General features: G+C 37.5%; 1 protein-coding gene across 4 annotated transcripts in view; it reads left to right on the top strand.

The window, feature by feature from the left end:
* Col14a1 (collagen type XIV alpha 1 chain) overlaps positions 1 to 13,438 on the top strand; it is a 213,879-nt gene that overhangs the window by 118,414 nt on the left and 82,027 nt on the right. For all 4 annotated transcript variants that reach the window (XM_047519065.1, XM_047519058.1, XM_047519081.1 and 1 more), the window contains exons 24-25: positions 4,611 to 4,757; positions 9,970 to 10,026. In XM_047519065.1, coding sequence (XP_047375021.1) covers positions 4,611 to 4,757; positions 9,970 to 10,026 — 204 coding nt within the window. The remainder of the gene's footprint in view (positions 1 to 4,610; positions 4,758 to 9,969; positions 10,027 to 13,438) is intronic.

The raw sequence follows: 13,438 nt of genomic DNA, 5'->3' as shown, positions 1-13,438 counted from the left end.
ATGTTATAAAGTCTTGCTCCATCCTTTTCTCTGCCTTCTTTCTCAGTCAGGCTCTGTGTGGGCCCCAGTAAGTTCCAGAATTACATCTTCCCAAATTCTCTTTCTCAATATTTCCAACAGAAGTCCAGGAACTGAGTCATATTGGCCTGGTGTAGGTCACATGCCCCAAATCTGTCATTGAATTCACAGGCATGAAATAAACTGACTTGGTTGGTCCTGGTTGCTTTCCACCCTGTATCTGGTGGTGGTGGTAAAGAGGGGTGGGGTGGACTTTAGTCCTCTCCAAATCATACAGACCAAGAGTGGACAGGAATGGATCCAAAGAAAGGGGGATTAAATGCAAGACAGGCAGAAACTGCAGATGTCCTCTACTTATGTAAATATTACAGCATTTTTAGGGCCAAGAGGAAAAAGAAAAAGATTACCAGAATGACCAGGTCCTCTCAGAAGGTACTGAAATAAAATCTGGCAGTCATCTACTTGCCAAATTCAATTATAGACTTTTGGGTAATTCTAGGACAGATTAAGTAAAAGGCTTTTGGTTGGACTTGGTAACTCACAACCCCATGAGAAATCCCATTAATTTGGTGGGTGCTCTGGGGCTCAGTCCCTCTCTCCATCTGTTTTTGAGTTGACTTAGCACTTTCAAGTTCATGTATTTATATGCCTCAAAGGCCCCAATACTGTGTTCCCTCCCTAATCCCCACAACTTGGTGAACTTCTTTGTAGCTTACTCAGAAAAGAGTTCAGAAGCTGTTTTACTTGTATTTATTTCCTTGAAATGTCAATTTTGCAGTAGCATCCACTAATAAGGATGGAGAGGTCTTGTAATGAAGAGCCTGTCTTTCCAAAGGCGAGACCCAGGAAAAAAAGATCATGTGAAACAAAACTTATTCTCAGTACTTTTTTGAAACAGTGACATTATGATTTGGGAGCCGGGTATTTGAGAGACTTGGGCAGTGGGAGTATTCATCTCATAAAATGCCAGCCTGCATTCCAAATATCCTTCATGGCTCTCAGCAACGGTTCTGGTTACATTTTGGGGAGTCAAGTTGGTGCATCAGTATCAACATGATGATAATTCAGAGGTAGTATTTATCGCTGTGTCATAGAAATGAATAGAAGAAAATATAGACAGAGTTTTTTCCCATGTTTCAAAACATAAATTAATTTTCTGCTTTTGGCATAAGGAGTTGAAGAAATTAGTCATCATCTGAGCAGTTTAGGTTTTATTTTCCTTTAAAGAAAAGCCACTGGACTTGAATTGCACATGCCAAAAGCAGCATGGATAGGGTTCTCTTCATGGAACCTCTCTTTGTTAGTATTGGGAATCAAACTGATATTATTTGCCATTGATTTTATAGTGCCTGTTCCAGTTTTCCAGTGGCTTATAGATTTATTATTTTTAGCAGTAAAGCCCATTAATATTCTGTTTTTAAAGGTCTTTCAAGTACATTGATATCTATAAGAAATAGGAAATGGCAGAAAAGCACATTTGTAGAATTGACTCCTTGGAGAGTTCTTGGAAAACTTTTGTGGACATAGATTAACATAATCCATGCATAGGATTCAGGAAGTGTTTGTATTCTGGGTGGCTCACAGGGGCTTCCAGAAAACTCCAAAAGGTGCTTAAGGGTAAGAAAGAAAGAGTTATTATGGGTTTCCAAGCTTGGGAACCACAGACTGAACTTGGACTTCAGCAAAGCAGAGCACTGGATTTTCTAAATTTTACTCTCAGATTTCCTTCAGAATAATAATATAATCTCATAAACGCCTTAACAGTTTTTATTTCATCATTTTTATAACATTTAAAAACTGGGGTAGACAATGTTTTATTATAAACAAGTTAATAAAGGTTGCATTATAAAATTTACTTCTGGAAACCTGTAATATTCACAATATATAAGGAAAAAAATTTGAATTTCATTCATGAAATAGATTTAATGTAATTAGATTTTTAAAGGTCAGGATTTTTCCATAGACAAAATTTAAAATGACATGTATCATGTTTATTCCAATATATACATATTGAAATACACATCTGCTTTGTACCAATATCTATACATTAAAATATAGGTGGATGTTCATCTAGTATTATACTTTCTGAACAAACAAAAATCATTTGACAATTTCACAATATGCACTTAAAGCAACAAGTCTGCATTTAGATTTTCTGTATTTTATTTCAATAATTCTTCTGCAAATAAAATTTTGGAGGAGTGGATATTTCTTTTTAACCATTAAATATATGTCTAGTGTATTTAACCAATGTGGTTTTGAGAGTGTTTTTAAATTCGTGGAAATAAAGCTTTATAAGGTGTTGATTAAACACTGTGTATCAAAAGATCATTCTAATTGGGTGAGGTGGCACATGTCTATAATCCCAGTGACTGGAGTCTGAGGCAGGAGGATCACAAGTTCAAGGCCAGCTTGAGCAACTTAGTGAAGCCCTAAGCAACTTAGTGAAACCCTGTCTCAACATAAAAAATAAAAAGGGCTTGGGATGTGACTCAGTGGTAAGGTTAAATCCCCAGTACAAAAAAAAAAAAAAGAAAAATCACTCTAGAAAGAGACTTGAATAATTGTTCTTTCAAGGCAGCAGTGATTCTTCCTTTCAGCTAGTTATTCCATTATGGACAAAAATAAACACTATGCCTAGAAGAAACTGTATATGAAACTTTTCAGTAAGTAGAACCACCAGAGTAAACCATGTCCAAATGAGTGATAAAAGACTGAGTCCCGAGGCCCAGTCGCCTGATCTCCAGCTGTTGTATTTGCGCATTTAACATGCACGTAGAGCTTTCTCAAGGGTTTCATTGTGAAAAATCTACCCATTTAATTTACATTTTTTTATGATACTTCAGTGGAAATGAAAGCAATACCCTCTGACACTGGATTTTAGAGTACTGAATGCAGCTCTCACTTCTACTGAATTAATTATGAACTGGGAAAATTACTAACTTTTCTGGCCTCCAATTTCATGTCTTTAAATTGGGGATAATTATAAATATTGTAAGGACCAAATGAGTTAATACAAATAAAGTCCTTACACTATTGCTTAGTACATGATAAGCACTCATTAAATGGTGCCTCTGTTTATCTTTGTGGTTGCTCTTATCATTAATACCGAGCACAGAACCTGGTTTGATAAGCGCTCAAGGAATAAACACAATTAATCCAACGTCCTCAGGCTCAGGCCCCAAAGACCAACCCGGATTCTTTCAGGAGAAGCATAGCAACTTGCTGTGGATGCAGGGATGATGAAAGGTGCTAACAGTGAGTGGAGCCTCCAGTTCTTTGTGCCTCATGGTGGAGAAGGTGGCAGAAGGTGCCATGATGTGACATTACTTCTTGGTAGAACTAAAAGGACCTGGTAACCAGGAAGTGGGAGGCAGCTCTGAAGTATGTCTGGCCTTAAGCCACTTAAGTACCATGTCCTGTTTCCTCAATTAAGATTTTAAAAGAATAGAAAAGAATTTTCAGAGTGCGTACAGGGACTTTGTAGAAGCCCCTCAGAGCTCTCTAAGAGTCTACTTTATGATGGAAAGAAAGCATGGATGTCCACTAAAAATCAAGACAGAGAGAGAGAGAGGAAACTAGGCAGTCTGGGGACTCCTTCATTTTCCTATGTCAGTTTCCGGCTCTTGCTTGTATTTTAGGCAGCTTTGGAAAAGATTTTTTTTGTTGTTGTTTGTTTGTTTGTTTTAGTACTGGTGATTGAACTCGAGGACACTCAGCCACTGAGCCACAACCCCAGCCCTATTTTGTATTTTATTTAGAAACAGGGTCTCACTGAGTTGCTTAGTGTCTCACTTTTGCTGAGGCTGGCTTTGAACTCATGATCCTCCAGCCTCAGCCCCCCTTAGCTGCTGGGATTTGGATAAGATTTTTGAGAGCCTGAAAGCCCACCTCCTAGACTGAAAGCCTGAGAACTGCCTAGAACTTTAAAATGTATAACTCCATTACCCACATCTTAGGCTACTGCCTAGAAGGATACCCTATCGAATGGTAGTAAGTTATAAGGAGTTAAAAGTATGTGTCCTTTAATGTCATTTTATGATCACATTACTGTTCTGAAGAATCATGTTGAAAAAAAGGGAGTTCAGATTTTAAACAATGAATATACTCATATCCATCCCATGTAGCAGATCAATTAAGTTGTATGCAATGTATGCATATAATTATGTATATTAATAGTTCTTCATTCACTAGAGGGTAGAGGGCTGACCTCAGGAATCTTTTTCTTTAAAATTTTATATGTATTTTTAGTTGTTGATGGACCTTTATTTTATTCACTTACTTATGTGTGGTGCCAAGAATTGAACCCAGTGCCTCACACATGCCAGGCAAGGACTCCACCCCTGAGCCACAATCCCAGCCCAGGCATCTTTTAAGTTTTATTTTTGTACATATAAAATGTGATTTTTGATGGAAAACCCCAGTGGATATATAAAATATTTAGAAAAAGATTCAAAACTTCACACAAGTGTAATTCATGCTGGATATTTTTGATATCATGCATATTAAACATTATGGAAGCAAATCATCTACGGATGGCTTTTGAAAAAAATGTTTATATATATATATGTTTTGCTTTGTTTTTATTATAGATACACAAAAGCAAGAATCTACTGTAGGAGGGGGCACAAACAGGCATTGCTTCTATGGACTTCAGCCTGATTCGGAATATAAAATCAGTGTTTACACCAAGCTCCAGGAGATGGAGGGACCAAGCGTGAGCATAGTGGAAAAAACACGTAAGTCTGGTGGCCTGTCTTTGGATTCCCCTCAGTGTGAACCAACACGATTCTAGGCATCCTGTTTTGGATCTAAAACCTTGTTCCATTTAGAAAAATAGAAGCTATCCCTGCCCAGGAATACATGTAACCCAAGTTTTGTTCCTCTTTTCTAACCCCAGAATTCTTTGCATATGGCCCACTGATGTCACCGGTATATTTCTTCCCCCATTCTCCACATATGTTCCACAAAGGACTGCAAAAGCCACTTGATGGCAAAGTGCTTGACACAATGACCGATGTTGTGATCCTTTTCCATAAGGCACGTCTGTGGTGTGCGGAGCAGAAAATGAAGTTTAAGGACTGGGTCCTGACATTTAAACAATGCCCCGTTACCCCGCCACGAGGGTGGGGATGGAGCCAAGCTGTTCCAACTGGCTGACCCTCGAGTTATTGCTTGCTTAAGAGGATCTTGTGTTTTTTTCAAGTTGGCAGCAGATCTGATGCACCAAAGGGAAAGGCAACGTATAAAATTAAACAAAGCACTTTTTACATGTTCCAAAGGAGGGTGTCAACCTCTTGGAATGACTTTTAATAAAGAGTTCCTGACCTGGAGGCCACAAAAATTAAAATGTTTTCAATTTTATTGAATTCTAGGGGACACGTGTGTCTAACTCAGTGTCTTAAACTTGGTGGGAGATGGGCTTTCGTGGTAGCCCATCTAGCATATCCATGGTGTTTATGAAGCACTCCCACCATCTATGGATTTTTCAGCCTCTCTGACCTACAGAAAGAAATCATTATCAGTGTGTGACATTAAAAAGCAGAAGGTGAAAATATAATTAATTGAGTCATCTCATTTTCTTTGTATAGAGACTTCATTTCATAACACTGATATAATATTTTCAATTGCATGTGTATTTTGAGGTATAATTTACATATCATAAAATATAAGTGACATTTTAGGTGTACAGTTCAATGAATTTTAGTACATTTAAAGAGTTGTGTAGCCATTATTACAATCCAATTTTAGAAGGATTCCAATCCATAGAAATATTTTCTGTCCACGTACAGTCTTTCCCTGCTCCCACCCTCAGCTCCAGGCAATCTTCTTTATTTTATCATATATTTGCCTTTTGTGGGGATTGCATATAAAGTAAAATATAGGTAATTTTCTGCATCTTATATTTTTCTTTTTTTAAACTTATTTATTTATTTTTTATTTTTTGCAGACTGCATTTTGATTCATTGTACACAAATGGGGTACATCACTTTGTTTCTATGGTTGTACATGATGTAGATTCATACCATTTGTGTAATCATATATGTACATAGGGTAATGATATCTGTCTCATTCCACCACTTTTCATAACCCTCTCCCTCTCGTTTCTCTTTACATGATCTAAAGTTCTTCCATTCTTCTCTCACCCCCCACTCCCCACCCCCATTATATATCATCATCCACTTATCAGGGAAAACATTCAGCCTTTGGTTTTTTGGGATTGGTTTATTTCACTTAGCATGATATTCTCCAATTCCATCTATTTATTTGCAAATGCCATAAAATTATTCTTTATGGCTGAATTATATTCCATTGTGTATATATACCACAGTTTCTTTATCCATTCATCTGTTGAACGGTAAGAAGACAAAGTAGGCCGGAATCTTCATTATGTTGGCTTAGGATCAGCCTTCCTTAACAAGACTCCTAAACCACAAGAAATCAAAGCAAGAATCAATAAGTGGGATGGACTCAAACTAAAAAGCTTTTTCTCAGCAAAGGGATACAATCAATAATATGAAAAGAGAGCCCACAGAGTGGAAGAAAATCTTTTCCACATGCACTTCAGATAGAGCACTTATCTCCAAAATTTATAAAGAATTTACAAAACTTTACACCAAAACTATGAAGAACCCAACCAATAAATGGGCCAAGAAACTGAACAGATACTATACAGAAGAAGATATACAGGTGATTAATAAATATATGAAAAAGTGTTCAACATCTCCAGTAATTAGAGAAATGTAAATTAAAACAACTCTAAGATTTCATCTTACTCCAATTAGAATGGTGATTATCAAGAACACAAACAATAATAGACGTTGGCATGGATGTCAGGAAAAGGCACACTCATACATTGCTGGTAGAGTTGCAAATTGGTGCAGCCACTCTGGAAGGCAGTGTGGAGACTCCTCAGAAAACTTGGAATGGACCCACCTTTTGACCCAGTTATCCCACTCCTCGGTTTATACCCAAAGGACCTAAAATCAGCATACTACAGTAACACAGCCACATCAATGTTTATAGCAGCTCAGTTCACAAAAGTTGGATTGTGGAACCAACCTAGATGCCCTTCAACAGATGAATGGATAAAGAAACTGTGGTATATGTACATTTTTCACTTAGCATCTATCTTAGACTTATTCATGTTGTAGAATTTACCAGTCGTTTCTTTTTTTTTTATATATATTTATTTTTTTTTAATTGTATACAAATGGGATACATGTTGTTTCTCTATTTGTACATAGAGTCAAGGCATACCATTTGTGTAATCATACGTTTACATAGGGCAATGATGTTTATTTTTTTTTCCCTTCCCCCCCACCCCTCCCACCCCACTTTTCCCTCTATATAGTCCTTCTGTCCTTCATTCTTACGGCTCTCCTTATCCCTAACCCTAAACCTAACCCTAAACCTAATGCTAACCCCTCTCACCCCCCATTATATGTCCTCATCCGCTTATCAGCGAGATCATTCGTCCTTTAGTTTTTTGAGATTGGCTTATCTCACTTAGCATGATATTCTCCAATTTCGTCCATTTGCCTACAAATGCCATAATTTTATCATTCTTCATTGCGGAGTAATATTCCATTGAGAATTCTATTTTGTGAATGGATACCACTTAATTTTTAAATTAATAGAGCTTTGATATTGCACAAGATTTAAAGTCAAACAGCTGATTGGGTCTCTTCTTCTGCCCCTTTCTAGCATCGAGACCTTGGCAATTCAAGACCACTGAGCTGATTTGCTGGTCAATATAAGTTAAATATCTACTCTCTTACCTCCAGTGGTGGCAGGAAAGATCCAATATAAAGAATATCTATTGGAGAGCTTTCCAACTGTATCTCATTGAACAAGAACTTTTTATCATTACCATAATTATCTATTCAGAAGTCACACACTGACTGCCATGGTGCTAGATCTCACTACCAGACATATTTTATTTTTTGAAAACCCAGAACATCTTAGAGCAGAGAGCCCATGTATCCTCATGGTGCTGGAACCAACTAACTACTGTCTCTAGTGCATATACAGCAGGCTTATAGGCTAAGTTCTTTGTTCGTTTTTATTCTCAAACATTTCAGTTTGGGTTCCCTGGGCCACTTCAACTTCCCCTAACCTTATCCCATGACTGTTAACTGTCAGCCTAGGTTCATTCCAATTTGGATAGCTCGTTTGATGTTAATGTTCTCCTGATGTTGGACACATCTGTCTCATTGTAGCTTCTACCCTTTGGCTCCAGTCCAGGCTTTTGAAGCAATGGAAACCAAGACAGTTCCCTCTACCATGTGACGGTCCCTTATACTTGAAGACAGCAGCCATCTGTATGCCACACATAGAATATAGATGTGTGTCACCAGCACTGTGGTTCTTACCCAGGAAGGCCTTTGGCCAAATGTTCTGCCCAAGATATTGATATAGCTGCCATAGCCTCCCATTGATTTGGTTGTTGATTTGTTGACTGATTTTGGGATATGCCTCAAATTTTGACATTAAAAAGGAGGCACATTTTAAAGATGATTTTCTACTTCCACAGATTTTAAGATGCATAAATCTGACTTCAGAAGCTTTTTTTTTTTTTTTTTTTTAGTGCTTTCAAGAAAGTTTTACAATCCTAGTTTAAATGATAAAAAAATTTATTTTTTGTTATTTTTGGACTTTGTAGTTTCAAAAAAGCCACCTTGAAAAACATCAGTGATACATCTATCCATAATTGCATAATAGAAGAGGATAAAGTATATTGTTGATTTCCCTCTTTCTCCATTCTTGCTTTCTGGAAATACATTTCTACAACTGTTGTTTCCTTTGAGAATTCTGTTATTTTTTTCACAAATGAGATCACCCCATGTTATTCTATGACTTGCATTATTTCATATAATAATTAATTTGGACATTTTTCCAGATCAGTAATGTATTGTTACTGCATTCCTTTAATGTTGAATCATTTGATTAAAATAATTTTATTTTATTGAATGTTAGAATTGGAAGACACCTTAAAATTCATTTCTTCCAACCTTCCTGCCAATGAAGGAATTCCCTTTATTACATTTCAGGCAAATTATCATTCTGCCAGACCTTAAATCCTTCCAACTATTTGTTTTTTACTGTCTCTTGAGACCGGACATCCCCTTTGTGAATGACTATGATTTTTAGAGGGTTTTCCCAAATACAAATTGGGATAATAAAAAGAATTACTCAGTTTTTCTTAAATCTTTAGTGTCAGATAAGAATAGAAATGAAGACACACTAAAATAATATTTAATATTTACCTAATGGCTCCCTGACTTTTTGGTACTTTGCCACGTGAACTTTCATGAGTTGCTCCTCTAATCTAAATGTCCCCAGGTAACTTAGCCAAACTACACCTCTGCATAGTATCTAGAATTCTTATCCCACATGACCAGGTTGAAAAGATCTGAACACACAGGAGCTTCTTGGTGTTTACATTTTGTCCTCAAAATTGAAAGACATGTTCCAGATTCAGGCTGAGCAGACTGGAGGATGAATCAGATTCCACTGGAAATGAACATCATGAGGGAAACAGGGTGGGAATGGGGGCGGGAAGTGCCATGGAACAAGAATGAATGGTCAGTCCTTAGGTGGAATAGAAATGAAGTTAATTATGTGTGAAAGCAGCCAAAGACTAACTCTGAAATGGGTTGGCAGGATTCCTGCCTTAAATCAGCATGCAGACCACTTTGTAGTTGACAGTTTGATTGCATTGACTCCTGCTGGGTAAGCTGAATTGTGACAAAAGGCATGTCAGGCCTTTGGTCTGAGGTTGAGAGGATGGATGGAGTCTGTTCACAGGCTGTGGCTGATTTATAGGAGACATTAAATTCTCAAAGACAGTTGTCAAAATCATTGACGCCCCTGAATAATGACTACTCTGCCACTCCCCATCTTCCATGCAGATGGGGTGACTGACTGATATCCTTCCTTCTTCCACAGTGTCACTTCCCACACAACCGCCAACCTTTCCTCCAACCATTCCACCTGCAAAAGAAGGTAAGAAAATAATACATGGCCAATGTACTCCTGCTTAGGAGTTCTGCTTCTTTTATTGTTCATTCACTTTAAAAAACCCAGGCTAGTAACATAAGCTATTTAGTATGTACCTGATTTTCCCCTTAATATGAATGCTTGTCAAACTATGGTATGACTTTCTTTTAAAGTAGCCATTTAATAATAAATAATACACAAAACCAAATTGCTTAATATGGGTTTCACTAAAAATATCAGAGTAGCAAATAGCACCAAGGAAGAACAGTTATACACTTTGTAAGTGAAAATCTACTTTATTATTGTGAAGTCAAGAGGAATGGCTTTCCAGTTTATCTCTGAAATACCTCTCCCAATTGTTCTTCTGTCCTTGCTGCAATTGTTCTTCTGTCCTTACTACAACAGTTCCTCGGCACCTTTTCCTGGAGTTATTAAGGTAATCTTTTTTAAAAAAGCAGTGATGATTAATTTGTTTCATTCCACTAATGGATATTTATTCCCTACTGTTAATTCTCAAAGCTAGTAGGCACAGGGAACACAATAAAAAAAGCACAATTGACCTCTGTTTATTTTCAGTATAATAAGAGAAATAGGTGCTTTCATAGGTAATTACCAGTCAAGGATACGAGTTATAGAATAGACTATACTGTGGTAGCCCAGGAATGAAAATAATTAATACTGATTCAGGTAATGACTCATAAAGGAGGAGGAATTTGATCTACATTTGAAGAACAAGCTTAAGCAATAGATAGTGGGATGAATAAGGTCAGAGAGCGATCCACATGCTTCAAGTGGTTGGGGAACTGTTAATGCTTTAGTGTGACACAGAAAACAAGAGAGGGTGTGGAGTAAGAAGTGGTTTGTGTGCCGGAATAAAGAGGTGGGCTTCATCCCATGGGAACTAGCATGCCATGAGAAGTTTGCTTAAGCAAACAGGAGGGTGACCTGATAAAAATCCTTGTTTAAGGAAGAGAACTTTGGTGGAATTGGGAGGATGAAGCAGAGTGAGGAGAGGAGAAAGAACATGTAATTGGAAGGTTGTATTCAGCACTCGTTTTAAAGTGCTGTTACGTGCCAGGAATACAGTGAAAAATAAATTGTTCCAATGGTACAGGAGCTTAAAGTCAGTGGGGTCCTATGCTACACAGACTGGAAGGGTCGGGGAGTTAAAGGGACAATGAGCAATTCTAATAAATCTCAGCATCTGTCTTGGCACAGCAGGCAGAGTCTTCACTGGGCACCAACTGTGCGGCATCATTTCCCAACGAGGTTATTTATGTACGACTCAGGGCTTCCTGTGTATGACTTATGCTATCCAGCATCTTTTTTGTTGTTGTTTTCATTATTGGGGATTGAACCCTGGGGCACTCAATTGCTGAGCTATATCCCCAGTCTTTTTTGTAGTTTATTTAGAGACAGGGTCTCACTGAGTTGCTTAGGGCCTCACTAAGTCGCTGAGGCTAGATTTAAACTCGAAACCCTCCTTCTTCAGCCTCCTAAATTGCTGGAATTACAGACATGCACCACCATGCCCAGCTGTCCTGCATCTTTTAATGTTGCTCTCTCTCTCTGGAGATGCCTTTTTCTTTTTCCATCTTCACATCTAACCTTTAATCTCAGTATCTATGATTATTCTCATGCTTGGAACTGAAGACGGAATCCTAATGAATAATTTACTAATTAAGCATTTCTGGTGTAGATACTACAGAATATTCAGAGGTCAGAAAATCATTTTTATATATATCTGAGCATGGACATCATTCAATAAATAATCAAAAATTTTCCTTGAAGATAAGTGATTGGGAAAGGTCGGTAGACGAAAGGACTGACAAAGTAGAAACATTAGTCTTGAATTTTTCATCATGATGGTTTTAGTGATAGAACTTTTTGCAACTTAAATGTACTATTCATTTTAAGCTGTATTTGTCCTGAATGTATTTAATTTAAAAGTCTGTACATTTTTGTTATTAAAGTAATACTGAACTTATTAAACATTGAAAAGTAGAAAAAAGTTTTAAAAAATTAAAAACACATCTCCTGTCCTTGAGATCATTTCTTCATGAATGTTGATTTATTTTCTCTCTTTAAGTGCTTCATTAGTGAATTCTTAGATTTTACTCCTATTTTAAAGGTGAAAATTAACAAATCTTGTGATTATTTCAACTTTAAATACAAACTACAAATTTATAAAATCTTATAAATCACAGAACTCATGACAGCAACCCCACCAGTTCCTACTGTCCTTCCTGTATTAACTCACTTGGATATGGTTTATTTTACACTATAAATAGTTGTAAGGGAATAAAGTTGCATTTAATAAGATAGAAGCTGTATGTTGTTCTTTTAAGGAAAGGAGAAGGCCCTATTATCTCATAGAATACCATGTGCAACTGGCGTAACATTAAAAGACATATTATTGAAGAGCAAATTGTTTACTGCATCATAAAACAGAGTGAACCACAAGGATCTACACTAATAAAGGGATAGAGGAGCATACATGATCCAAAACGGCCTATGATTTAAAAAAAAAAAAAGGCTTTGAAAGAATGCTTTTAATGGATTAGGTTTTTATTGGTATTATGCAAGGGTTTTGGTTTTGCTTTTGGCTTGTTGGTTGATATTCCTAATACCTACTGATAGGAGCTTCCCTTGCTAGCACCATTGTACATTTCTTTTTTGTGTGTGGGGGGGAGGGGGTGGGGGTACCAGGATTGAACTCAGAGGCACTGACCACTGAACAACACCCCCAGCCCTATTTTATATTTATTTAGAGACAGAGTCCCACTGAGTTGCTTAGAGCCTTGTTTTGCTGAGGCTGGCTTCAAACTTGTGATCCTCCCATCTCAGCCTCCCCAGCCCCTGGGATCACAGATGCACGCCACCGCACCCAGCTCATTGTACATTTCTTGACATGTATCAATGTGTGGTAGAAGGGCATAGAAAGATTTTTTTTTTTTAAAGGAATCATACAGTCCTTTTTTTAAACTATTTTTTTAGTTGTCAATGGGTCTTTTATGTTATATATTTATTTATATGCGGTGCTGAGGCTCAAACCCAGGGCCTCACACACGCCAAGCAAGTGCTCTACCACTGAGCCACAACCCCAGCCCTAGAAAGATTTTTTGAACCAGGCTGAAATTAATGTTTGCTTATGGTCTCAATGGAAATGTACATTGAATGGTAGGTTAATCAGCTTCCATTGTATCACATGCCTCCTTCTGTACTTCGACCTCTCTGACACTAACTTATTGACTCAAGAAGTGGAGGACAAAGCAAGAGTGGTGGCTTGCCTTCCTTCTAGTCTGTAGGCAGGGGACCTCGTTTGCTGATACTTCAGTCTCTGAGTCCCTTTAGTCCCACGTTCTCCTCTATCCTCATTTTCATTCTTTGGGGCCTAGATTGGTGGACTTCTTTTCTC

Source organism: Sciurus carolinensis, chromosome 1 (genome assembly GCF_902686445.1).
Source record: "Sciurus carolinensis chromosome 1, mSciCar1.2, whole genome shotgun sequence".
Classification (NCBI taxonomy): domain Eukaryota; kingdom Metazoa; phylum Chordata; class Mammalia; order Rodentia; family Sciuridae; genus Sciurus; species Sciurus carolinensis.
The sequence above is the reverse complement of the archived record's forward strand: the minus strand, read 5'-3'. Positions and strand labels throughout refer to the sequence as shown.